The sequence below is a fragment of the Nerophis ophidion genome, linkage group LG20 (genome assembly GCF_033978795.1).
Source record: "Nerophis ophidion isolate RoL-2023_Sa linkage group LG20, RoL_Noph_v1.0, whole genome shotgun sequence".
Classification (NCBI taxonomy): Eukaryota; Metazoa; Chordata; class Actinopteri; order Syngnathiformes; family Syngnathidae; genus Nerophis; species Nerophis ophidion.
Window position 1 is genome coordinate 37,884,106 of NC_084630.1, and position 27,032 is coordinate 37,911,137.

At 40.7% G+C, this 27,032-nt stretch overlaps 1 protein-coding gene and 1 long non-coding RNA gene across 3 annotated transcripts in view; both read right to left on the reverse strand.

The window, feature by feature from the left end:
• The window catches only part of LOC133539112 (zinc finger protein 827-like), a 64,396-nt gene extending 44,315 nt beyond the window's left edge, over positions 1 to 20,081 (reverse strand). For both annotated transcript variants that reach the window (XR_009803187.1, XM_061881200.1), the window contains exons 1-3: positions 19,845 to 20,081; positions 6,455 to 6,509; positions 6,277 to 6,380 (exon numbers count right to left, since the gene is read on the reverse strand). Coding sequence is in view for 1 of the 2 variants with exons in the window: in XM_061881200.1 (XP_061737184.1) it covers positions 6,277 to 6,380; positions 6,455 to 6,509; positions 19,845 to 20,034 (349 nt within the window). In the remaining variant the exon portion in view is untranslated. The remainder of the gene's footprint in view (positions 1 to 6,276; positions 6,381 to 6,454; positions 6,510 to 19,844) is intronic.
• Positions 1 to 27,032, reverse strand: part of LOC133539116 (uncharacterized) — a 1,110,877-nt gene that overhangs the window by 678,389 nt on the left and 405,456 nt on the right. The window lies entirely within an intron of this gene.

Here is a 27,032-nt window from a genome sequence, read left to right on the forward strand (position 1 = left end):
AAAGTGCAAGCGAGAGGAAAAAATAAAGGAACGCTGCTCACTCTTGCTGCTTGTTGTCACTTCTTCTGCAGCCGAGTAGTCGCAAGAAGGATCACTAGCGCCCTCTACCACCAGGAGGCGGGAGTCATTTAATGACTCATATTTGACACACGCAGCTATGGTATATTAATAAAACATAGCTGCTTACTGTTCTTTTTAGCATATTCAATAGCTTGGACCTTAAATCCTACTGAATAGCTCTTAATCTTCTTCCCTTTATGCCATTTCAAATGATTGAAATCAGCCTCCTCCATTTTCAAAATGATGACAGGTGAAGTGTCACTCGTGACGTGACGAGTTTGACCCGGCGGAAATTCCAGACATACGCTAATAAAAATAATATTTTGCAAAACGAGTTTGACCCGGCAGTAATTCTAGACAGGCGCATACTATATACCCGGCGGCAATTCAAGGAAGTACGGTACTTAATGTGTTGCCTTCATTAAAACACTTACATAAGGTTTTTAACTTTTTGCGGCTCCAACCAGATCTGTTTTTTGTATTATTGGTCCAATATGGCTCTTACGACACTATGGGTTGCCGACCCCTGTCCTAAGTTGACCTGAACCTGCCGCTGTCCTCCAGCCTCTCTACTTGGTGCTGCTGGTCCAGGACTAAGCGCATGAAAGCATTAGCGTCGCAGGTGAGAAGAGAGACGCATGCCCAAGTCAGGTCAGGTGACGAGAAGCCGGTCTGAGCTTTGAGAGGGGCCGCGACCTGACAAACACCAAGTTGATTAAGCCAATTAGAGTTGGCGGTGTGGGCCTTCATGTGGGTAATTGTATAATTAGTTCCATTAAGAGCGAGAGGGACAGCAGCCAGAGATCCAGGATTGTGTTTAAGCCCCCGGACTTAGGAACCTCGCTTCAAGTGGTTCACTTCAGGCTGCTGTGGTTCAGTTAAGAGTGACAAGTAAACAGCAGCAGCTTGGCTTTCTAACTTGTCACGCTTCTTTTTCCTCTTGAAGTGACCAGTCACTGTCCACCAAATCAACTGCACACCGAGTCCTTGGCCACCTTAAACCCGTGGTGGTCAAGGCCAACTTTCTGTTGTCAGGAACACTTCATGTAGATCAAAAATACGATGCGACCTAAAATCCATATTGCAACCTCTTGCTATAACTAATATGTATATACAGTTGTGATCAAAATGATTCAACCCCCACACAACTTTGGTGTTTTAGCGAGTTGGACATTTATTCCGTATTTTGTTTATAGTCATATCAAATAAAGATGTGTCAAATAGACAAATGCAACTTAAATTGTAACACTGTATTTTACAAAATAGCAAAAAAGGACATTTTTCTTAATATGTCATTGACAAAATGATTCAACCCCCTAGTTCCATGCATCTTTAGTACTTAGTAGAACACCCTTTGGCAGTAATGACATCCTTCAAAGGTGATACATAAGCGGACACAAGCTTCTTGCAAGCATCTACAGCTATTTTAGCCCATTCCTCTTGGGCAAAGGCCTCCAGTTCATTCATATTCTTGGGCTTGCGTGCTGCAACTGCCTTCTTCAAGTCCCACCACAGCTTTTCTAGAGGATTTAGGTCTGGCCACTGTGAAGGCCACTCCAGAGTCTTCCAGCCCTTCTTCTGCAACCACTCTGATGTTGATTTGGAGGTATGCTTGGGATCCTTGTCCTGTTGGAAGGTCCAACGTCTCCCAAGCCTCAGCTTCCTCACTGACTTCATGACATTTGCAGCTAATATATCCTGCCAGGAAATAGAATTCATAATGCCTTGAACGCGCTGGTACCTGAAACAACACCAGAGCATGATTGACCCCCCACCATGCTTAACAGTAGGCGAGGTGTTCTTCTCTTTGTAAGCTTCATTTTTTCTCCTCCAGACATAACGTTGATTCATAGGCCCAAAGAGTTCCACTTTTGTCTCATGACTCCGTAGAACAGTTTCCCAAAACCTTGGGAGGTTTGTCCAGATGATTTTTGGCATACTGGAGTCTATTTTTCTTGTGCCTGGTAGTCAGAAGTGGGGTGCGCCTGGGAATTCTGGCATGGAGGCCTTCATCTCGTAGTGCACGCCTTATTGTCTGGGACGAAACCTGCGTTTCCCCCCTCTGCAATGTCCTGTTGTAGTTCCTCAGCTGTTACCCGGGGGTTTTTCACCACTGTATGCTTCAAATACCGGACAGCAGTTGCACACAGCATCCTCTTTCTACCACGCCCAGGTAGTGTTTCCTCTGTGCCTTTAGCTTTAAACTTGTGAATTATGCTCCCATCTGTGTCTCTTGGAATGTGTAATGTCTTTGCTATTTTCTTATATCCATATTCTTTCTTATGAAGAGAGATTACCTCCTCTCTTGACTTCTTTGACCACTCCCTGGACTTCACCATGTTGCAAATGCACCATCGACCATCGACAAGAAGCTGAGCGTCACAGTCTTTTTCAATCATTTTAATTGTTGCTCGTTATGATTCTAATCACATCTACAGCTGTTTTCAACACCTGATTGAAAAGACCTTATTTAAATTCTGTTCTTAAGAGTTATGATCTTCAAGGGTTTAAATAATTTTGTCAATGAGATATTAGGAGAAATGACACTGTTTGGTATGTTACAAAATATAATGTTGTAATTCAAGTTGCATTTGTCTATTTGACACACTTTATTTGATATGACTATAAACAAAATACGGAATAAATGTCCAACTTACTAAAACACCAAAATTGTGTGGGGGTTGAATAATTTTGATCACAACTGTAGAAATGATAAACAGGTTTGTACTTGTATAGCACTTTTCTACCTTCAAGGAACTCAAAGCGCTTTGACACTACTTCCACATTCGCACACTGATGGCGGGAGCTGCCATGCAAGGCCCTAACTACAACCCATCAGGAGCAAGGGTGAAGTGTCTTGCTCAAGGACACAACGGACAAGACTAGGTTGGTAGAAGGTGGGAATCGAACCTGGAACCCTCAGTTTGCTGGGACAGCAACTCTACCAACCGCACCACGCCGTCCCCAGAGAGCATATGTCTAAAATCTAAAATATGTCGTTAATATGTCGTTGTGGCTTGTGCAGCCCTTTGAGACACTTGCGATTTAAGGCTATTTGAATGAACATTGATTGATTGATAAAAAACAAAAACGGAAAAGAAATAATAATACTAATTAATCACATTAGTCAGCATATATATATATATATATATATATATATATATATATATATATATATATATATATATATATATATATAAATGCTCGTCAGGGGATTTAAAAAAATCAGGGGAACCTGCGATACAGGCTTGTAGAGATGATATAGCCTATGTGTTTTTTCCTGACCTAACGTATATTCCGCTCTATGACGACGGTATTGAGCACTGTATAACAAATAAACCACACAAACCTCGACTATACATACATATACATACACATATACGTGTATATATGTATGTGTATATATAAAATGTGTATATATACATATGTATGCTGACTAATGTGATTAATTATTGTTTCTTTTCCGTTTTTTAGATATATACTCACTGGGGGCGGCGTGGAGCGGTTGGGAGAGTTGCCGTGCCAGCAACCTGAGGGTTCTTGGTTCAATCCCCACCTTCTACCAACCTCGGCATGTCCGTTCTGACCTTGAGCAAGACACTTCACCCTTGCTCCTGATGGGTGGGGGTTAACCTTGCATAGCTAGCAGCTCCCGCTATCAGTGTGTGAATTCATATATATATATATATATATATATATATATATATATATATATATATATATATATATATATATATATATATATATATATATGTTATTTCTTCTTTCAAACTGTCGTTGCTCAAAACATAATATTGAATCAAAATCAGTGTTATTATGAATTATTGACCTATCCAAGTTTACGATTACTTCACATCAAATATTACACTAAGAACAATATTTTCGGTGAAAGATTTAGCAAATTTGTTAAATAAATAACCAAAAAAATCTTGTTTTCTTACTGTACCGAAAATGAACCGAACCGTGACCTTTGAATCGAGGTATGTACCGAACCAAAATATTTGTGTACCGTTACACCCCTCACACACACATATATATATATATATATATATATATATATATATATATATATATGAATGCTGACAAATGTGATTAATTATTGTTTCTTTTCCGTTTTTTAGACGTATAGTCACTGTGAGGTTGCTCAGAGTATGTATTGTATTCTCTCTTCAGACCCCTAATTTTCTATCTGCTAGTTTCCTGTTACATCGGAGGGGCCACACTTTCTCTGCAGGCCAGCTACTTTTCAACTGACCAAGTGGAGGGGATCTACTTCATTCATATATATCATTTATATTTCCTTATTTATGAAAGAGATGTAGATTAAAATGTTCACATGTTGTTATTTTCACTACTTTACATTCAAGATCCTGTCCCTTCTTATTTTCTCTTACGCCCCCCCCCCCCCACACTCTCCACCACGACTAAAAGTAGGCAAATATCAAATGCCTGTTAAATTGTTCTAAGTACACCTCTGCATAACATTGTTTTCTTCTCAAAATGAGATAACCAAAAATATGGATCAACTTACAACAAAGAATAACTTAACATTGTTTTTTTTAGTCTCTAACAGAAAATATTTGCTTGAAATTTGCCTGAAATAAATGAAATAAGAAAAACCTTATTTAAACTCTAAACATTTTTTGACCGACTTAAACCATTTGATAATGAAAAATAGAATTAAATTAACTTAATAAATATCAATACATTAGAATGGATCTGCAAACAGTGATTCAGGAACACATTTTGTGATACTGAAAAATATAATATGAAAAATAATATTCTTGATACTGAAAAATATAATTAAATAAACTCAATAAATAATAATGCATTTGCCTGAAATAAAAAAAAAACAATTCTTATTTAAACTTTAAAGATTTTTTGACCGATTTAAACCATTTGATACAGAAAAATAGAATTACATTAACTCAATAAATATCAATACATTAGAAATGGATCTGCAACATTGATTCAGGAGCACATTAGATGATACTGAAAAATACAATATAAAAAAAATAATATTTTTGATACTGAAAAATATAATTAAATTAATTCAGTAAATAATAATGCATTTGCCTGAAAAAAATAATAAAACCCTTATTTAAACGCTAAACATTTTTTGACGGACTTAAAAAATGTGATACTGAAGAATATAATTAAATTAACTCAATAAATATCAGTATATTAGAATGGATCTGCAACATTGATTCAGGAGCACATTACATCATAACATAAAAAAATGATATTTTTGATACTGAATAATATAATTAAATGAACTCAATAAATAATGCATCCCCCCCAAAAAAATCCTTATTTAAACTCTATATATTTTTTGACAGACTTAAACCATTTGATACTGATGAATAAATTTACTCAATAAATATCAATATATTCAAGAACACATTACATGATACTGAAAAGTATAATAATTTTTTGGGTATTTTTCATACCGAAAAATATAATCAAACAAACTCAATATATAATAATACATTCAATTTGATTGGTTCAGGAGTACATTATGTAAAACACTTGCACCTAAAAACAAAAAAAGAATAAAATTATGAGTGCTAATTCTTATTTTTTTTTAAACAAATAAAAATGAAGTCAGGATTAATGGTTACAAAGAGCTCATTTAGTAGTACGGAGCCATGCCTGTTGTATCACATGCAAGAGCGATTCCTCATCCTCCAGTGATAATAATACCTGTAGAACATGGCTATTGATATTGTTTCTATCAAAGATCATTAATATCGCACAATCATAAGATGTAGAAGTCCCTTCTTTTGAATAAAGTGTAGAATTAATGAGGAGAAGCAGGTTAACGTGAAGTAGAAGAAGAAGAGATAACGAGTCCAAAAGAGAAGTGCAGAGTTAAAAGGAGGTTGAAAGGCACACGGGGGAACAGTGGGGGAGGTGGACTGGCGAATTAACTTTCAGGACACTCTTTGACACCCAGGAGCCAATCAGATTTCCATTAACTGGCAGAGGGACAGGTAAAGCTGGCACAGGCTAATTAACCTTCCCCACCGCTCGCTCGCTGCCACAGGAGGGGAAGCCGCGAAATGGCAGAGAGTGAGAAGGTAGGCGAGGGGAGGACGCCCCGGGCCAGGGGGGCCAAGGCCCACGCCCGAGACTCCGGCATGGAGATGAGGTAAGAAGGTTGAAGGTGGTTAATTGAGATGTAAAGTGTGTGGCTAAATAAAAGCAAACACTCACCGTGGAAAGCTGGCCTGGAGGAGGAGGAGCTGGCCTCTGCGGGGGAAGAGCTTTTGGAGCGTGAGTTGAAGGGGGATTGTCTAAAGCACTCGTCCAGGAACGGACTGCAAGGCATTTAGAGGGAACATCATTCTGGCGTATACGCAACCTGGAACGATCATTGCTGGTAGCCACTCACCTGTGAATTCCCACCATGTTGCCGTCTTTGTGGTTGTTGGCTTTGCTCACTTTTTCTGGAAAACAAAAAGACAAAAACCCTTCATCTCATCGGAAACTTTTACAAGCGGCTCCCGATGGTCAGCTAAAGCCGGCGACAGGTTGTCCGCACACGAGTACCATTAAAGAACACATGGGAGGATGTAGCGTGGGCCAGATTGGAGCATTATTTGCAGTTTAGCCACGGCAGCAGGGGAACGCTGGCCATCTGGAGCAGTGGGAGTCTCTCTGACCTGTGGATGTCATGTTGAACACACAACCACCCTGCGCTGATCTTCAACAGCCAGTCCTGCCTATAGGACCCCTTCTACTTAAAGGACCAGTGCTACTTAAAGAACTAGTCTTACTTAAAGAACCAGTCCTACCTAAAGAACAAGTCCTACCCAAAGACCCAGTCCTACTTAAAGAACTAGTCCTACTTAAATAACCAGTCCTACCTAAAGAACAATTCCTACCTAAAGAACCAGTCTTAAAGAACCAGTCGTACCTAAAGAACCAGTCCTACCTAAAGAACTAGTCCTACTTAAAGAACTAGTTCTACCTAAAGAAACAGTCCTACTTAAAGAACTATTCCTACCTAAAGAACCAGTCCTACCCAAAGAACCAGTCCTACTCTAAGACCCAGTCCTACTTAAAGAACAAGTCCTACATAAAGAACCAGTGCTACTTAAAGAACAAGTCCTACTTAAAGAACCAGTTCTACCTAAAGAACAAGTCCTACTTAAAGAACTAGTTCTACCTAAAGAACCAGTCCTACCCAAAGAACCACTCCTACTTAAAGAACTAGTCCTACCTAAAGGACAAGTCTTACTTAAAGAACCAGTCCTACCTAAAGAACAAGTCCTACCCAAAGACCCAGTCCTACTTAAAGAACTAGTCCTACTTAAAGTACCAGTCCTACCTAAAGAACAAGTCTTACTTAAAGAACCAGTCTTACTTAAAGAACCAGTCCTACCTAAAGGACAAGTCTTACTTAAAGAACCAGTCCTACCCAAAGACCCAGTCCTACTTAAAGAACCAGTCCTACCTAAAGAACAAGTCCTACTTAAAGAACCAGTCCTACTTAAAGAACCAGTCCTTCCTAAAAAAACAGTCCTACTTAAAGTACTAGTCCTACTAAAAGTACCAGTCCTATTTAAAGAACTAGTTCTACCTAAAGAACCAGTCTTAAAGAACCAGTCCTACTTAAAGAACCAGTCCTACTTAAAGAACCATTCCTACCTAAAGAACCAGTCCTACCTAAGGGACCAATCCTATTTAAAGAACTAGTACTACCTAAAGAACCAGTCCTACTTAAAGAACCAGTCCTAATTAAAAAAACAGTCATACCTAAAGAACCAGTCCTATTTAAAAAACTAGTCCTACCTAAAGAACCAGTCCTACTTAAAGAACCAGTCCTAATTAAAGTACCAGTCCTACCTAAAGAACCAGTCCTACCTGAAGAACCAGTTCTATTTAAAGGACCAGTCATACCTAAAGGACCTGTTCTACTTAAAGGACCAGTTCTACTTAAAGAACCAGTCCTATCTAAAAGACCCATTCTACTTAAAGGACCTGTTCTACTTAAAGGACCAATGCTACTTAAAGGACCAGTCCTACTTAAAAAAAAAACAGTCCTACCTGAAGAACCAGTCCTACTTAAAGAACCAGTCCTACCTAAAGAAACGTCCTACCTAAAAGAACCAGTCCTATTTAAAGAACGTGTCCTACCTAAAGAACCAGTCCCATTTAAAGAACCAGTGTTACCTAAAGAACCAGTCCTACATAAAGAACTAGTTCTACCTAAAGAAACAGTCCTACTTAAAGAACTAGTCCTACCTAAAGAACCAGTCCTACCTAAAGAACCAGTCCTAATTAAAGAACTAGTCCTACTCAGAGAGCCAGCCCTATTTAAAGGACTAGTCCTACCTAAAAAACAGTCCTACACAAAGAACCAGTCCTACTTAAAGAACAAGTCCTACATAAAGAACCAGTGCTACTTAAAAAACAAGTCCTACTTAAAGAACCAGTCCTACCTAAAGAACAAGTCCTACTTAAACAACTAGTTCTACCTAAAGAACCAGTCCTACCCAAAGAACCACTCCTACTCTAAGACCCACTCCTACTTAAAGAACTAGTCCTACCTAAAGAACAAGTCTTACTTAAAGAACCAGTCCTACCTAAAGAACAAGTCCTACCCAAAGACCCAGTCCTACTTAAAGAACTAGTCCTACTTGAAGAACCAGTCCTACCTAAAGAAAAAGTCTTACTTAAAGAACCAGTCCTACCTAAAGAACAAGTCTTACTTAAAGAACCAGTCCTACCTAAAGACAAGTCCTACCCAAAGACCCAGTCCTACTTAAAGAACTAGTCCTACTTAAAGAACCAGTCCTACCTAAAGAACAAGTCCTACCTAAAGAACCAGTCTTAAAGAACCAGTCGTACCTAAAGAACCAGTCCTACCTAAAGAACAAGTCCTACCCAAAGACCCAGTCCTATTTAAAGAACTAGTCCTACCTAAAGAACCAGTCTTAAAGAACCAGTCGTACCTAAAGAACCAGTCCTATTTAAAGAACCATTCCAACCTAAAGAACCAGTCTTACCTAAAGAACCAGTCCTATTTAAAGAACTAGTCCTACCTAAAGAACTAGTCCTACTTAAAGAACCAGTCCTAATTAAAAAAACAGTCATACCTAAAGAACCAGTCCTATTTAAAGTACCAGTCCTACCTAAAGAACAAGTCTTACTTAAAGAACCAGTCTTACTTAAAGAACCAGTCCTACCTAAAGGACAAGTCTTACTTAAAGAACCAGTCCTACCCAAAGACCCAGTCCTACTTAAAGAACCAGTCCTACCTAAAGAACAAGTCCTACTTAAAGAACCAGTCCTACTTAAAGAACCAGTCCTTCCTAAAAAAACAGTCCTACTTAAAGTACTAGTCCTACTAAAAGTACCAGTCCTATTTAAAGAACTAGTTCTACCTAAAGAACCAGTCTTAAAGAACCAGTCCTACTTAAAGAACCAGTCCTACTTAAAGAACCATTCCTACCTAAAGAACCAGTCCTACCTAAGGGACCAATCCTATTTAAAGAACTAGTACTACCTAAAGAACCAGTCCTACTTAAAGAACCAGTCCTAATTAAAAAAACAGTCATACCTAAAGAACCAGTCCTATTTAAAAAACTAGTCCTACCTAAAGAACCAGTCCTACTTAAAGAACCAGTCCTAATTAAAGTACCAGTCCTACCTAAAGAACCAGTCCTACCTGAAGAACCAGTTCTATTTAAAGGACCAGTCATACCTAAAGGACCTGTTCTACTTAAAGGACCAGTTCTACTTAAAGAACCAGTCCTATCTAAAAGACCCATTCTACTTAAAGGACCTGTTCTACTTAAAGGACCAATGCTACTTAAAGGACCAGTCCTACTTAAAAAAAAAACAGTCCTACCTGAAGAACCAGTCCTACTTAAAGAACCAGTCCTACCTAAAGAAACGTCCTACCTAAAAGAACCAGTCCTATTTAAAGAACGTGTCCTACCTAAAGAACCAGTCCCATTTAAAGAACCAGTGTTACCTAAAGAACCAGTCCTACATAAAGAACTAGTTCTACCTAAAGAAACAGTCCTACTTAAAGAACTAGTCCTACCTAAAGAACCAGTCCTACCTAAAGAACCAGTCCTAATTAAAGAACTAGTCCTACTCAGAGAGCCAGCCCTATTTAAAGGACTAGTCCTACCTAAAAAACAGTCCTACACAAAGAACCAGTCCTACTTAAAGAACAAGTCCTACATAAAGAACCAGTGCTACTTAAAAAACAAGTCCTACTTAAAGAACCAGTCCTACCTAAAGAACAAGTCCTACTTAAACAACTAGTTCTACCTAAAGAACCAGTCCTACCCAAAGAACCACTCCTACTCTAAGACCCACTCCTACTTAAAGAACTAGTCCTACCTAAAGAACAAGTCTTACTTAAAGAACCAGTCCTACCTAAAGAACAAGTCCTACCCAAAGACCCAGTCCTACTTAAAGAACTAGTCCTACTTGAAGAACCAGTCCTACCTAAAGAAAAAGTCTTACTTAAAGAACCAGTCCTACCTAAAGAACAAGTCTTACTTAAAGAACCAGTCCTACCTAAAGACAAGTCCTACCCAAAGACCCAGTCCTACTTAAAGAACTAGTCCTACTTAAAGAACCAGTCCTACCTAAAGAACAAGTCCTACCTAAAGAACCAGTCTTAAAGAACCAGTCGTACCTAAAGAACCAGTCCTACCTAAAGAACAAGTCCTACCCAAAGACCCAGTCCTATTTAAAGAACTAGTCCTACCTAAAGAACCAGTCTTAAAGAACCAGTCGTACCTAAAGAACCAGTCCTATTTAAAGAACCATTCCAACCTAAAGAACCAGTCTTACCTAAAGAACCAGTCCTATTTAAAGAACTAGTCCTACCTAAAGAACTAGTCCTACTTAAAGAACCAGTCCTAATTAAAAAAACAGTCATACCTAAAGAACCAGTCCTATTTAAAGAACTAGTCCGACCTAAAGAACCAGTCCTACTTAAAGAACCAGTCCTACTTAAAGAACCAGTCCTACCTAAACAACCAGTTTTAGCATTAAATACCAGTGAACATAAAAGCACAAATTGGAAAGGTGGAACCACCTGGGTCATATCATAGAACTAGTCCTACTTAAAGAACCAGTCCTAATTAAAAAAACAGTCATACCTAAAGAACCAGTCCTATTTAAAGAACTAGTCCGACCTAAAGAACCAGTCCTACTTAAAGAACCAGTCCTACTTAAAGAACCAGTCCTACCTAAAAAAAACAGTCCTACCTAAAGAACCAGTCCTACCTAAAGAACTAGTCCTACCTAAAGAACCATTTCTATTTAAAGAACCAGTCCTACCTAAAGAACCAGCCCTACCTATAGAACCAGTCCTACTTAAAGAACCAGTGCTACTTAAAGAACTAGTCCTACCTAAATAACCAGTTTTAGCATTAAATACCAGTGAACATAAAAGCACAAATTGGAAAGGTGGAACCACCTGGGTCATATCATATCACAACCAAGTACATTCCTGCCGTTGTAGTCGTAGGACTTAAGGGTCAAACTCAAGACCCGGGGCCAAGTCTGCCCGCCACATCATTTTATATGGCCCGCATATAATATGTGTCAAAGGTGTGGCTATGTATGTATGTATGTATGTATGTATGTATGTATGTATGTAGTGCACATATGTATGTATATATTTATCATTTATGTATACATCGTATTTTTCGGACTATAGTTTCATAATATTATTTATCTCATTCGCGGAAGAGATGAAGAAAATGTCAGCAATCGTCACACACACGTCAACCAATAAGAATTCGGCGGGGGAGGGTCATGGCAGAAGTGCGTTGTGGGTCATGGAATGCTATATGCTATAGCCGTAGCTATTAAAATGGATCATTTCATCGTCGGCGGTAACTTATAAAAACTGAGAAGGGCTGAACAAAAATGGCACCAAAAGGGAAATCACGTAGTGCAGATTACAAACTGGACGTAGTGAAATATGCAGCAGAAATGGACAAGAGGAAGCGGCGCATACCTTTGGAGTTGGCAGAGTTGTTTAGAAGCCACATCCAGGAAGATTTCATGGGATTTATGGATTAGGAGTGACAGATAGTTTGGTAAAGGTATAGCATGTTCTATATGTTATAGTTATTTGAATGACTCTTACCATAATATGTTAGGTTAACATAGCAGTTGCTTATTTATGCCTCATATAACCTACACTTATTCAGCCTGTTGTTCACTATTTATTTATTTTAAATTGCCTTTCAAATGTCTATTCTTGGTGTTGGATTTTATCAAATTAATTTCCCCCAAAAATGCGACTTCTACTCCAGTACGATTTATATATGTTTTTTTCCTTCTATATCATGCATATTCGGCCGGAGCGACTTATAATCCGAAAAATACGTTATATACACATATACATATGTATATCAATCAATGTCAATCAATGTTTATTTATATAGCCCCAAATCACAAATGTCTCAAAGGACTGCACAAATCATTACGACTACGACATCCTCGGAAGAACCCACAAAAGGGCAAGGAAAACTCACACCCAGTGGGCAGGGAGAATTCACATCCACTGGGACGCCAGTGACAATGCTGACTACGAGAAACCTTGGAGAGGACCTCAAATGTGGGCAACCCTCCCCCTCTATGGGACCGAAAGCACATAAATACATATATATAGAAAATATATGTAAATATATATGTAAATATATACATACATATATACACACATAAATACATATATATACACATATATATATATATATATATATATATATATATATATATATATATATATATATATATATATATATATATATATATATACATACTAGAGAAGCGCGGATAGGAAATTATATCATCCGCATCCGCATCACCAAAGTCGTCATCCACCCGCCGTCCACCCGAACCAACATTTTATCAGAACCGCAACCGCCCGCTGAAATACATCAGAGGTCGGCCACCTTTACCACTCACAGAGCTATTTAAATCCGTTTCACAGAGTAATGAAGACAATGGGAGCCGCGAACGTTCTCAAGACCATCCAATGGTGTTCATCCTGATGACAAGAATATGGGCGTGCTGTGAAGCCATTGCCTTTGATACCTTCAACAACATGTACAAACCGATTGTTGGTCCGGCAACATGTGTGCAGCTTCCGCAATCACACGTTCAAGATTGAAAGGCATACTGGGTGATACAGAGTACACTGATGGTTGTTATATAAACAACTTTAACACTTATTAATATGCGCCACGCTGTGAAGCCACACCAAACAAGATTGACAAACACATTTGGGGAGAACATCCTCACAGTAACACAACATGAACACAACACAACAAATACCCAGAATCCTTTTTGCTGCTAGCGGGGTGTATAAAATAGTCAGGAAAGGTCATGGATACAAAGGATTCTGGGTATTGTGTTGCATTTATGTTGTGTTACTGGGAGGATGTTCTCCCGAAATGTGTTTGTCAATCTTGTTTGGTGTGGCTTCACAGCGTGGCGCATATTACTAAGAGTGTTAAAATTGTTTATATCACAACCATTAGTGTACTCTGTGTCACCCAGTATGCCTTGCAGTCGTGTGCGTGTTGCTGCAGAAGCCACACACAACATGATGCTGGACTGACAAGTAGATCGTACATGTTGTAGAAGGCGACAAAGCCAACGGCTTCATAGCACGCCCTAATACGTATTATCTGGGTGACTGCCGGCAGTCTTTCTAGAGAATATTAGCATCTCCTATTGTCTTCTTTGCTTTGTGACACGGGTCTTAAATGGCTCTTTGAATGGTAAAAGATACCAATCCCAGAACCATGTGTATCAAATATTTCCGGATGGTTCAACCGCCACCCGCCTGAATCTAATTAAAATCTATTTTTTCGTCATGTCGCCCGCCTGACCCGCGGTTTATCCGGGGACTCTGCGGATGAGACCGCAAACCCCTAATACATACATATATACACACACACAGACACACACACACACACACACACACACACACACACACACACACACACACACACACACACTAGTCTTTATTTATTCTTAATTGCCTTTCAAATGTCTATTCTTGGTGTTGGGTTTTATCAAATAATTTTCCCCCCAAAATGCGACTTATACTCCAGTGCGACTTATATATGTTTTTTTTCCTTCTTTATTATGCATTTTCGGCAGGTGCGACTTATACTTCGGAGAAATTTATAATCCGAAGAAGGCGGTAATCAACAGGATTATTTATGGCTGCTGAAATATTATACAGAGATTATTCCCGGAGTGTTTATTTCCTGCTCTGTCAGGTATTGTATGCTGTAAACATTGAGTGGAATGGTCACTTTAACTGTGAAAACTTCATAAAAAGCAGATGACTAGTTGCATTCCCAACAGCCCCTACTTTGTGCTAACAAGGAGGGAAAACGGCCCGACTCATTTTCGTCCGGATAACAACAGGTTACCAGGTTTTAATTAAATTGTCACATTAAAATGCATGTGCCGAGCGCAAAGAGAGAAGTGTGATGTGCGACTTTCAAGGAGATGGAAGTGAATTTGAAAGCCGCCAGCGTTCTTGCCGTTCGCCGCGACCTTGCTACTGATGCGTCTCCCAGGTCCTGCTGCTCTGGTAATTCATATTGATTGCTCATTGTGTGACAGCCGCCTTCTCCGTTGTGTGTGGGGGGGGGGGGGGGCATCGATGCCCTGGCCTCTCTCTCTGAGTGGGCATCCTGCACACCCTCCCTTTACTATCCTCCTACGACACCAAAACACCCCCACTCTGTCACACTGCTCGCCAAGGACAGAGGTCTCTTTCCACGTTGCCATGGTGATGCTGCACGGGAGAAATGTAAAGGGAAATGGGGGGGTGGGGGGGGGGGGGGGGGGGGGTGGGGGGCATGTGCAGCCAAGTGTGCTTGAGCCGGCATGTCTGAAAATGAGTCGAGGGAGACAGAAGCAGAGAAAGAGGGCGGCCATTTGTACAGAGACCGCTCCCCGCGGGGGTCTTGCGGGTTTGTAAAGGTATGTATGCCGGGCTACGTGCTAAAGCTAGCCATGCGTGGATTTAGTCAGAGGAGACACTTTAGCGACGAGCTTGACCAGACACCTGCGTACCTCCTCTGGGGGTCGGGGAGGAGGGGCGGACACACACAGAGTTTGTGTCTTAATGTAGTGACACAAACAGCCAGGTAGAAAAGTGGGATTTTATCACAGTGAGTGTGGATTTGTTTTTGTTAGTCGTTCAAGTTTTCATCCCTCACTTAAAACCTCAAAAGCAGGGGTACCCAAACTTTTTGACCAGAGTTAAAATAATTTGGCCGGGGGCCAGGCTGTGTGTATATATATATATATATTAGGGCTGCAAATCATTGGGTGTCCCACGATTCGATTCAATATCGATTGTTGGGGTCAGTCGGTCGAGTTCAAATAATTTGGCCGGGGACCAGGCTGTGTATAAATATAATATATATATATATATATTATATATATATGTATATATATATGTCTTGATTGGATTATCCAGAGAATAGTGCCCGATACCGTGGTAGAGCGCAATATGTATGTGTGGGAAAAATCACAAGACTACTTCATCTCTACAGAACTGTTTCATGAGGGGTTCCCTCAATCATCAGGAGATGATTGAGGGAACCCCACGAATACATACATACATATATATATATATATTAGGGCTGCGAATCTTTGGGTGTCCCACGATTCGATTCAATATCGATTCTTGGGGTCACCATTCGATAATATATCGATTTTTTTGATTCAACGCGATTCTCGATTCAAAAACGATATTTTTCTGATTCAAAAGGATTGTGTATCCATTCAATACATAGATTTCAGCAGGATCTACCCCAGTCTGCTGACATGCTAGCAGAGTAGTAGATTTTTGTAAAAAGCTTTTATAATTGTAAAGGACAATGTTTTATCAACTGATTGCAATAATGTAAATTTGTTTGAACTATTAAACAAAGCAGAAATATGACTTATTTTATCTTTGTGAAAACATTGGACACAGTGTGTTGTCAAGCTTATGAGATGCCATGCAAGTGTAAGCCAATGTGACACTATTGTTCTTTTTTATTATGTTTATAAATGTCTAATGATAATGTCAATGAGGGATTTTTAATCACTGCTATGCTGAAATGATAACTAATATTGATACTGTTGTTGATAATATTCATTTTTGTTTCACTACTTTTGGTTTGTTCTGTGTGGTGTTTGTGTCTCCTCTCAATTGCTCTGTTTATTGCAGTTCTGAGTGTTGCTGGCTCAGGTTTGGTTTTGAAATTGGATTGCATTGTTATGGTATTGCTGTGTAGTGGTTTGTTGGATTGATTTAAAAAAAAAAAAAAAAAATTCTTTAAAAATGAGAATCGATTCTGAATCGCACAACGTATTCGAATCAATTTTTACCCACACCCCTAATATATATATACATATATATATATATATATATATATATACACATACATATATATATATATATATATATATACATACATACATATATATATACATATACATACATACATATATATACATACATACATATACATACATATATACATATATATATATATATATATATTATATATATATATATATATATATATACATATATATTAGGGGTGTAACGGTACACAAACATTTCGGTTCGGTACGTACCTCGGTTTAGAGGTCACGGTTCGGTTCATTTTCGGCACAGTAAGAAATCAAAACAATATACATTTTTGGGTTATTTATTTACCAAATTTGTAAACAATGGCTTTATCCTTTTAACATTGGGAACACTATAATAATTCTGCCCACGTTTATCCACATTAAACTGCCTCAAGTTGTTGCTTTGATTAAATAAAATGAAAAAAACCTTTCTTCTACATATAAAAAGTTGAACATTAAACAGTTTCTATTGAAACTGTTTAATGTCAACTCATCATGCTTAATTTATTACAGCATTTGGGAAGCCTGTAGTTGACTTTTATTATGTAAATGTTGTATTTTTATCAACATGTGATAGCAGGGACCCTGCTATTCAAAACTAGGCTGCTACATTACTAATGATTTATGTAACTATAGCTGAAAAATAGTACAATTGCAATAGGAGAGACTATTCATCCTTAAACACAATGGAGTTCAATAAAATGACAGACAGAGCTTTGCTGCCCCCAACACACACACACACACACACACACACGCACGCACGCACGCACGCACGCACGCACGCACGCACGCACGCACGCACGCACGCACGCACGCACACAGCAAAATGAGCTAACGTTACGCTAAAAGTTAATTAGCCTTCACCTCAAGCCTATACTGCGAGCTAGCACACACACACACACACACACACACACACACACACACAGCAAAATGAGCTAACGTTACGCTAAAAGCTAATTAGCCTTCACCTCAAGCCTATACTGCGAGCTAGCACACACACACACACACACACACACACACACACAGCAAAATGAGCTAACGTTACGCTAAAAGCTAATTAGCCTTCACCTCAAGCCTATACTGCGAGCTAGCACACACACACACACACACACACACACACACACACACACACACACACACACACAGCAAAATGAGCTAACGTTACGCTAAAAGCTAATTAGCCTTCACCTCAAGCCTATACTGCGAGCTAGCTGAGCTGCAGTTTAAGTTTCTAGAAGGTCAACGGTCTCATAGTGATGTTTGTAATAGTTGTTGTGACTGGGAAGTGTTTAGTATAATTTGGGTAGAGACCGCTGCTCCCCTGCTAAACGAATATCTCTGCTCGACGCTGAAGCATTGACATGTGTTCTGAATACGCACTGCTGATTGGCTGTTACATCACTGTGAATACGCACTGCTGATTGGCTTTGTATGTAACCAATCAGATGGTTGTGTGGGCGGGACAATGCTGGGTGCTCACTGCTCAGACAGAGGCAAATAGCAGAGCAGCTTGTGACGACTTCTGCTAATATATATACATATATATATTAGGGGTGTAATGGTACGTGTATTTGTATTGAACCGTTTCGGTACGGGGATTTCGGTTCGTTTCGGAGTTGTACCGAACGAGTACAGTGCCATCTCCGGGTTGGGGAGGAGACCCTGCCCCAAGTGGAGGAGTTCAAGTACCTCGGAGTCTTGTTCACGAGTGAGGGAAGAGTGGATGGTGAGATCGACAGGCGGATCGGTGCGGCGTCTTCAGTAATGCGGCCGCTGTATAGATCCATTGTGGTGAAGAGGGAGCTGAGCCGGAAGGCAAAGCTCTCAATTTACCGGTCCATCTACGTTCCCATCCTCACCTATGGTCATGAGCTTTGGGTCATGACCGAAAGGACACGATCACAGTGTACAAGCAGCCGGAATGAGTTTCATCCGCCGGGTGGTGGGTCTCTCCCTTAGAGATAGGGTGAGAAGCTCTGTCATCCGGGAGGAACTCAAAGTAAAGCCGCTGCTCCTTCACATCGAGAGGAGCCAGATGAGGTGGTTCGGGCATCTGGTCAGGATGCCACCCGAATGCCTCACTAGGGAGGTGTTTAGGACACGTCCAACCAGTAAGAGGCCACGGGGAAGACCCAGGACACGTTGGGAAGACTATGTCTCCCGGCTGGCTTGGGAACGACTCGGGATCCCCCGGGAAGAGCCAGACGAAGTGGCTGGGGAGAGGAAAGTCTGGGCTTCTCTGCTTAGGCTGCTGCCCCTGCGACCTCACCTCGGATAAGCGGAAAAAAATGGATGGACGGATAAAAATAATACTAAATGTTAATAATAATATAATAATAAAATAATCCATCCATCCATTTCTACCGCTTATCCCTTTTGGGGTCGGGCGGAAGGCAGGGCACACCCTGGACAAGTCGCCCCCATCATTGCAGGGCCAGTAATACCATACAATTGTACAACTTGTAAAACCCTTCACCTCCGCTAGCTAGCTCCAACGTCCATCCATCCATCCATTCCGCTTGTCCCTTTTGGGGTCGCGGGGCCTCACTGGAGCCTATCTCAGCTGGATTTGGTTATGACAAGTCGCCACCTCATCGCAGGCTAGTTCCAACTTTATCGTTAAATTTAAATGCGCCCATTCTCCCTTTCCTATCTCCACTTACTGTTTCTGCTTGAAAGTGCTCCATGTGTGTGCATTTCCTGATATGTGTGTCTGCTCGCATTACCAACAATGCCACGGCATGTCCTTTAAAGAAACGTGTAACAGTATTTTTCAGAAGCAGTATAGTACCGTGTGGGGGGAAGCTGTGGCCAGCGCGCCTGCTGGAGCAAAGGTCACCGCCTCTGTCTATGGTGCTGAGGACGAGCACCATCAGATAGGGCTGACGGCGAGACACAGCTGACAGGTGAATAGACTTCACAGGGGGGTACGTGTTAATCTAATCATCTGTTGTCTTTAACAGTAAGCGGCCGGGAGCAGGAGGGGAGAGAGGATACGGACTGCGGAAGAAAGTCTTGGAATAAAATATACGTGCATTAAAAACTTTGTTCAACTTGCAAGGGGTCTGTCAGTGGGACCGCTCGGAATAGATTTCAACATACCGTTGTGAATTCAATAGTAATTTAGTACCGGTATACTGGATACCAGTTGTTTGAGCACACTGGATAAACCTCACTCCTTAAGGCTTGAGCCACACACAGGATTCTCACAGGAATGAGACAATGCATCCAGACCCACTGAACATGGCCTTGCCTTTGCTCAGTGGAAACATGGCGGGTTTACAGTGAAGTATCGCTGGCATATAAAGAGTTAAAAGATGTGTGTTGGCGTGTCTGACAGAGGGTGGCCGGCAGGAACATACCTGACAACTTGAAGAGGAGTTCGGAGGCCATTTTGACCGAGATGTCTTGGGAGAAGAGGTCTTTCTGAGGGCGGGCCAGCGGCTCCGGCACCGGCACCGGCTCGGTCTTCTCGCTCGCCCCTAAAGTGCTGAAGGCCAGCAGGTGAGAAGCAGGCGAGGTGAGATCTGCGGGGGCCGGGTCCACCTCCATGGGTTCTGCTTTTACCTTCACCTTCTGGAAGTGGGCATCTTTGTTGTTCTCTGCAGGGGAAGAGCAGCCCGCAGGACGGCTTTGAATAAAAAACACTGTGCAGCGGAACACTGACGCATAGAAAAACAGAAAAGGCTCACAGTAAAATGACATTGAGCGACATACTTTGAGGAGTCACACATGCTGAATAATTGAGCACTTTGGCAGAGCTTTTTAATATAAAGTGATTTTGGGAGGTCTGCATCGGCTACATGTGCTCACACAGCGTAGCCTCGTAAACACAGTAAACAAAGACTATTTTGGAAGAAAGGACAAGACTTAGACTTATCCTTTTATTAGGGACCAAATGTCCTTTTGGGACAGAGGACCCTATAGAATGTCTAGCGTTTTATTCTTTCTTTATTATTATTATACTTTGAGCTGTAATTTGACCCCCTTAACATGCTTCAAAACCCACCAAATTTGACACACACATCAGGACTGGCAAACATTGCAATTTAATCAAAAAACCTAACCCCACAACTAAAAATTGCACTGTAGTGCCCCCTAGGAAGAAAACACAGAAAAAACTGCCTGTAACTTCCAGTTGGAATGTTGTAGCGACATGAAACAAAAACCTCTATGTAGGTCTCACTTAGACCTACATTTCATACACTGACATCCTTCAGTAAAAATCAACAGGAAGTTTGCAATTCCCCCTTCATAACAAAAGTTTTGTAAAAACACTCATCTTTGCCTCTTTGAGCTGTAATTTGACCCCCTTAACATACTTCAAAACTCACCAAACTGGACGCACACATCAGGACTGGCGAAAATTGCGATCTAATCAAAAAACCTAACTCCAAAACTCCATATTGCGCTCTATCGCCCCCTCGGAATAAAACACAGACAAAACTGCTCCTAGGAAGCAAACACAGACAAAACTGCCTGTAACTTCCAGATAGAACTTCGTAGAGACATGAAACAAAAACCTCTATGTAGGTCTCACTTGGACCTACATTTCATATGTTGACAACTCCCAGCAAAAATCAACAGGAAGTTTGCAATTCCCCCTTCAAAACAAAAGTTTTGTAAAAACCGGCCACCATTTTTCAAACAGCTCCTCTGAGCGCGTTTGTCGTGTCGGCTTCAAAGTACCACAGGAGAGGGATTGAACCCTTCTGATTAAGAGTTGAAGAAAGAGTTTTTATTACTGCTACGGTTTTGATTTTATCAGCCTTCAAAGAACCGTTGCGCTGAAAAACATTTCAAAGATGGCCGCCGTGGGCAGACAGAGTGAGGGAGACGTTTTTTTTCTTTTTTTTCTCCGTACTGTTTGCTGCTGGTGCACACGCACCAACATTTGTGAGGGAGGGGCTGTGATTGTCTATATCAAGATGGCTGCCAGGTGCCGTAGCTAAGCCGTTATGTTTTAAAGTTGTCGTTTGCCTGCATATCGTAAAAACAACCGTCCAACATTTCATTTAAATAACTAAATACATTAAAAAATTTTAAATACTTGTATATAAGTTATCACACAACTTGTTTTTCCTATTAGTTCAGTCTGCCCTGCAAGAAGACAAAAGCTGTCTCAGTCCTTATCAAGCGAAAGGGCCTGCCGCTTGAAAACCACCACTGTGTGCAATGAGAGACGGCGTGGAGGTGTCGGTCTCCCTGATCTATGGGACAGCAACAGGAAGACCTTGTCACGACCCGAGATCTACAAAGCAGAGAGGGAGCAGACCTGACTTCGCTCCAGGCACCTTTTCTTTGATCTGTTTATGACCGAGTGCAAAAGCTGTTTATGACCACCTCCCCTTAGGAGCAGCTGCGTAATGTAATGTAATCAGGAAATGCCCAAATAAAAGAGGAGGCGTGAAACTCCCTCGTCAGAGCATGGGACGACACTGTACCAGGGTGCAGGTCTCCGCGCTCTCCTCATGAGCTAAATTGAATCCTGTCTCTGTTTGATTTCTTTGCTTCTTGTCTAATAGATGTCATCGGTGTTTGAACTTAAGACTCATTTCTGCAAGATAAAATGGAACTTAATGACACATTGAGCATCTTAAAGTGCATCAGCTCGGGTGTTTTTTTTTGTTGGATGCCATCACGTGGTCACGGCATTCTCGCTCGTCCATCCCTGCTGATGGGCTCATATTGCCTATCCGATTTAAAGCTGAAATATTCCAACAACGGGATCTGTAATAATATTTTTTTCCCTCATAGTTTTTGTTGCTTTGAGGTACTTCTTGAGCTTCCTGTGTATGCGGTCTCGCTCAGACAAAGAGTGGGGATGACTGAGAAGAGGGCTCACTGCGATCAGTTTCATAAAAGGGCTCAGGTGCTTAGAGCAACGAACAAAGTGAGACCTCTTTTTCTCCTGTTTGAAGCGAAAAAAACACGTGGCACGTATGCCGCTGACGACAAAGAAGAATAAAAAAACTGTTATTAGTAGGGGTGTAACGGTACGTGTAGTTGTATTGAACCGTTTCGGTACGGGGGTGTACCGAACGAGTTTCGAAGCTAAAGTCTCAACAAGCTGCTTTACTTTTTCTGCCTCTGTCTCAGCACCCAGCATAGTCCCACCCACACAACCATCTGATTGGTTACATAAATAGGGGTAATGTCAGAGTTAGTTGGTGACAAACCCCAAGATGCAGAGAAGGAGGCAGGAATTTCGCAGGTAAACATGTTTTAATTAAAATACTAGAACAAGAACTAAAGGGGTACAACAAAAAGTGCGCACGACGTGGATAACAAAACTAAAAGAGCTAGCATGGGAGCTAGAAAACAAAAGGATCTTAGCATGGAAGCTAGCAAAAACAAAAGGGTCTAGCGTGGAAGCTAGCGGGTAGCGAGCAGGAAAACAGAAGTCGTAACTTGTACAATGAAAAGAAGACGGAAGCAGTGAACAAAAGACAGTAAGCTACAAACAGATACCGAAATATAGCTTACCGCTACGCTGCAATGACAGGAGAGACAATACGGAAGTGACATCGACAATAATCAAGCTCTGACTTGATGGGAAGACAGGTCTAAATAGGAGCAGGCTGATTGACACCAGGTGTGGCCAGGTGCCAATCAGCCGCAGCTGAGGGGGGACAGCAGACAGACAAAATAAGAGCGCTGACAGGAACTAAAGACAGGAGATACTACACACGCACAGAGGAAAAACTAAAACAAACTGTCAGGGGCAAGCCTGACAGGTAACAGCCAATCAGCAGTGCGTATTCAGAGCGGTAACAGCCAACAGCAGTGCATATTCAGAGCACATGTAGTAAATGCTTCAGCGTCGAGCAGATAGGTGTTAAGCAGGTGAGCATAAGGCAGCGTACTCTCCCCAAATGATAATAAACACCTCCCAGTCAACTACTAGTAACATCACTATGAGCCCGTTGACCTACTAGAAACTTGGAACTGCAGCTCAGCTCGCTCGCAGTTCTGGCTTGAGGTGAAGGCTAATTAGCTTTTAACGTAACGTTAGCTCATTTTGACGAAAAGCTTTGAATGGTAGGGTCCCTGCTATCACATATTGATGAAAATATAACATTTACATAATAAAAATCAATGACAGGCTTCCCAAATGCTGTGATAAATTAAGCATGATGAATTGACTTGAAACTGTTTAATGTTGCACTTTTTATATGTAGAAGAAAAGTGTTGTCATTTTATTTAATCCAAGCAACAATTTAAGGCAGTTTAATGTGGATTAACGTGGGCAAAATTATTATAGTGATCCCAATGTTAAAAGGATAAAGCCTTTTTTTTTTTTTTTTTACAAATTTTGTGAATAAATAACCCAAAAATTTATATTTTGTTGTTTTCTTACTGTATTGAAAATGAACCGAACCGTGACCTCTAAACCAGTGGTTCTCAAATGGGGGTACGCGTACCCCTGGGGGTACTTGAAGGTATGCCAGGGGGTACATGAGATTTTTCTAAAATATTCTAAAAATAGCAACAATTCAAAAATCCTTTATAAATATATTTATTGAATAACACTTCAACCAAATATGAATGTAAGTTCATAAACTGTGAAAAGAAATGCAGAAATGCAATATTCAGTGTTGACAGCTAGATTTTTTGTGGACATGTTCCATAAATATTGATGTTAAAGATGTCTTTTTTTGTGAAGAAATGTTTAGAAGGAAGTTGATGAATCCAGATGGATCTCTATTACAATCCCCAAAAAGGGCACTTTAAGTTAATGATTACTTCTATGTGGAGAAATCTGCATTTAGAATTTAATCACTTGTTTATTTTTCAACAAGTTTTTAGTTATTTTTACATCTTTTTTTCCAAAATAGTTCAAGAAAGACAAATGAGCGATATTTTGCAGTTTTATACAATTTAATAAATGAGAAACTGATGACATAGTGCTGTATTTTACTTCTTTATCTCTTTTTTTCAACCAAAAATGCTTTGCTCTGATTAGGGGGTACTTGAATTAAAACAATGTTCACAGGGGGTACATCACTGAAAAAAGGTTGAGAACCACTGGTCTAAACCGAGGTACGTACCGAACCAAAAAGTGTCTACCGCTACACCCCTAGTTATTAGGTGTTTGCACTAATTGCTGTCAATTTGATGTCGATTCATCATGCAGCCCGACCATGATTCGAGTTTAAAAAAACTCCCTATCAATCCCATTAATGATTGGTTTCATAAGATGGTGAATGAATGGAATTAGAGCTTAACAAGAAATCCGAGGAGCCATCCAAACACCCCCCGAGCTGAGCCGGTTAGCATGGCGCTGAGCGTTTATTAGGGCAAGAGGGCGCGGGGAGGTCACGCCGGGGCGGGAGGAGGGGTTCTTGACAGCTTGTGTACTTCTGCTGAGGCACAAAAACAGCAAAGTAATAAAACACTCCGACCGACATGACGCTGGCGGCCAGAATGTTGTTGATAGCGAGAGGCGGGCGTAGGCTGCTTCGGCTCATCGATGATTGGCTTCGCTGCCCAAAAAAACTCTTGACTCCCTTGGCAAGTCAAAAGGTGGGATGAAAAAGGGGAAAGGCTGCTAAAAATAGTCTGGAGAGGGGGAGACGGCATCTGTTAGGAATGCCCCGAGCCCATCAAACACCGACGCAAGCCTCTTAGGGGACATTATGCTCAAGCCTGCGGGCCCTTTAAGCTATTTAAAAACCCCTGTTTTAAAAGGTGCTCTTTTCCTAAGGCAGATGTTAGCACACAGACTGTGTCTCTGGTCTAATGTGCAGTAACACTAATCCAAGTCTCCAAAAACTAAAGTCTGCTAGCGGCGGCGGGTGTTTCCATGCGGCGACGAGCAGACAGAAATCTGTGCTGACACGGCACCTCTGCACCAGTATGGAACATGAGAAGCTGACATTGAGCAGAGGGAAAGGGGCACGAACCCTCACACCCCTTCTCTCAAAACACTGCCAGTCATTTGTCACAAGTGTTAAAGGCCTACTGAAATAATAATAATAATAAACCAGTATCATGCATATGTTCCTTCTTGACTGCACTTAAATGTAAAATATATGTAGAATAATTTGTATTATTCATATATTATATATATAATATATGTCATATATTATTTACTATTATTATTGTTTATTGTGAGCGAACTGTGGTGCTGAATTTCCCCCAGGGATCAATAAAGTACTTTCTATTCTATTCTAAAGCAATTACTAGCGACCACGCAGTCTGATAGTTTATATATCAATGATGAAATATTAACATTGCAACACATGCCAATACGGCCGCTTTAGTTTACTAAATTGCAATTTTAAATTTCGCGCGGAAATATCATGCGAAAACGTCGCGGTATGATGACGCGTGCGCGTGACGTCACGCATTGTAGAGGACATTTTGTTCCAGCACGGTTAACAGCTATAAGTCGTCTGTTTTCATCGCATAGTTCCACAGTATTCCGGACATCTGTGTTGCTGAATCTTTTGCAATTTGTTCAATGAATAATGGAGACACCAAAGAAGAAAGCTGTAGGTGGGAAGCGGTGTATTGCGGCCGGCTTTAGCAACACAAACACAGCCGGTGTTTCATTGTTCACATTCCCGAAAGATGACAGTCAAGCTTTACTATGGGACAGAGCGGTCAAGCGAACACGGTTGGATTGGACCACACACACAATGTACAGTGTATTATGCAGCGATCATTTCGAAAGATCGTGTTTCGGAGAGGGTCTCGCCACTACCCGTCGACTGGTGCTGAAGAAAGGTGCGGGGCCGACCTTGAGGTTATACAGGTACAACCATATAATCTCACTAAAACACTAGTAACACAATAAGCAGATAAGGGATTTTCCAGAATTATCCTAGTAAATGTGTCTAATAACATCTGAATCACTCCCACTGTATAGTCTTTTTTGTTTTTTTCCCTAGTCCTTCACTCTCACTTTCCTCATCCACAAATCTTTCATCCACGCTCAAATTAATGGGGAAATCGTCGCTTTCCCGGTCTGAATCGCTCTCGCTGCTGGTGGCCATGATTGTAAACAATGTTCAGATGTGAGGAGCTCCACAACCCGTGACGTCACCCGCACATCGTCTGCTACTTCCGGTACAGGCAAGGCTTTTTTATTAGCGACCAAAAGTTGCAAACTTTATCGTGGATGTTCTCTACTAAATCCTTTCAGCAAAAATATGGCAATTTGATGAAGTATGACACATAGAATGGACCTGCTATCCCTGTTTAAATAAGAACATCTCATTTCAGTAGGCCTTTAAGGCACGCCCGAGTCAACAAGAAAAGACACTTTGTTAAGGACGGTCTTTCTCCGGTAAAATATCAAAACAATTAGGACTAAAAGCTTGTGCATTCACTTCTGAATGCACAAGCCCTCACTAAGGTGGCACATACCACACAGACTGTGTAACATCTTAAACAATAGAGAGAGGTCACTAGGTGTGGCGGAGACCATTCTGCAGTCCTGTTGTCTGCTGGTTGATTCTTCGCATGGAGAAAATCTATATCTAAATAACAATGTACAGTACAGGTCAAAAGGTTGGACACACCTTCTCATTTCAATGTGTTTT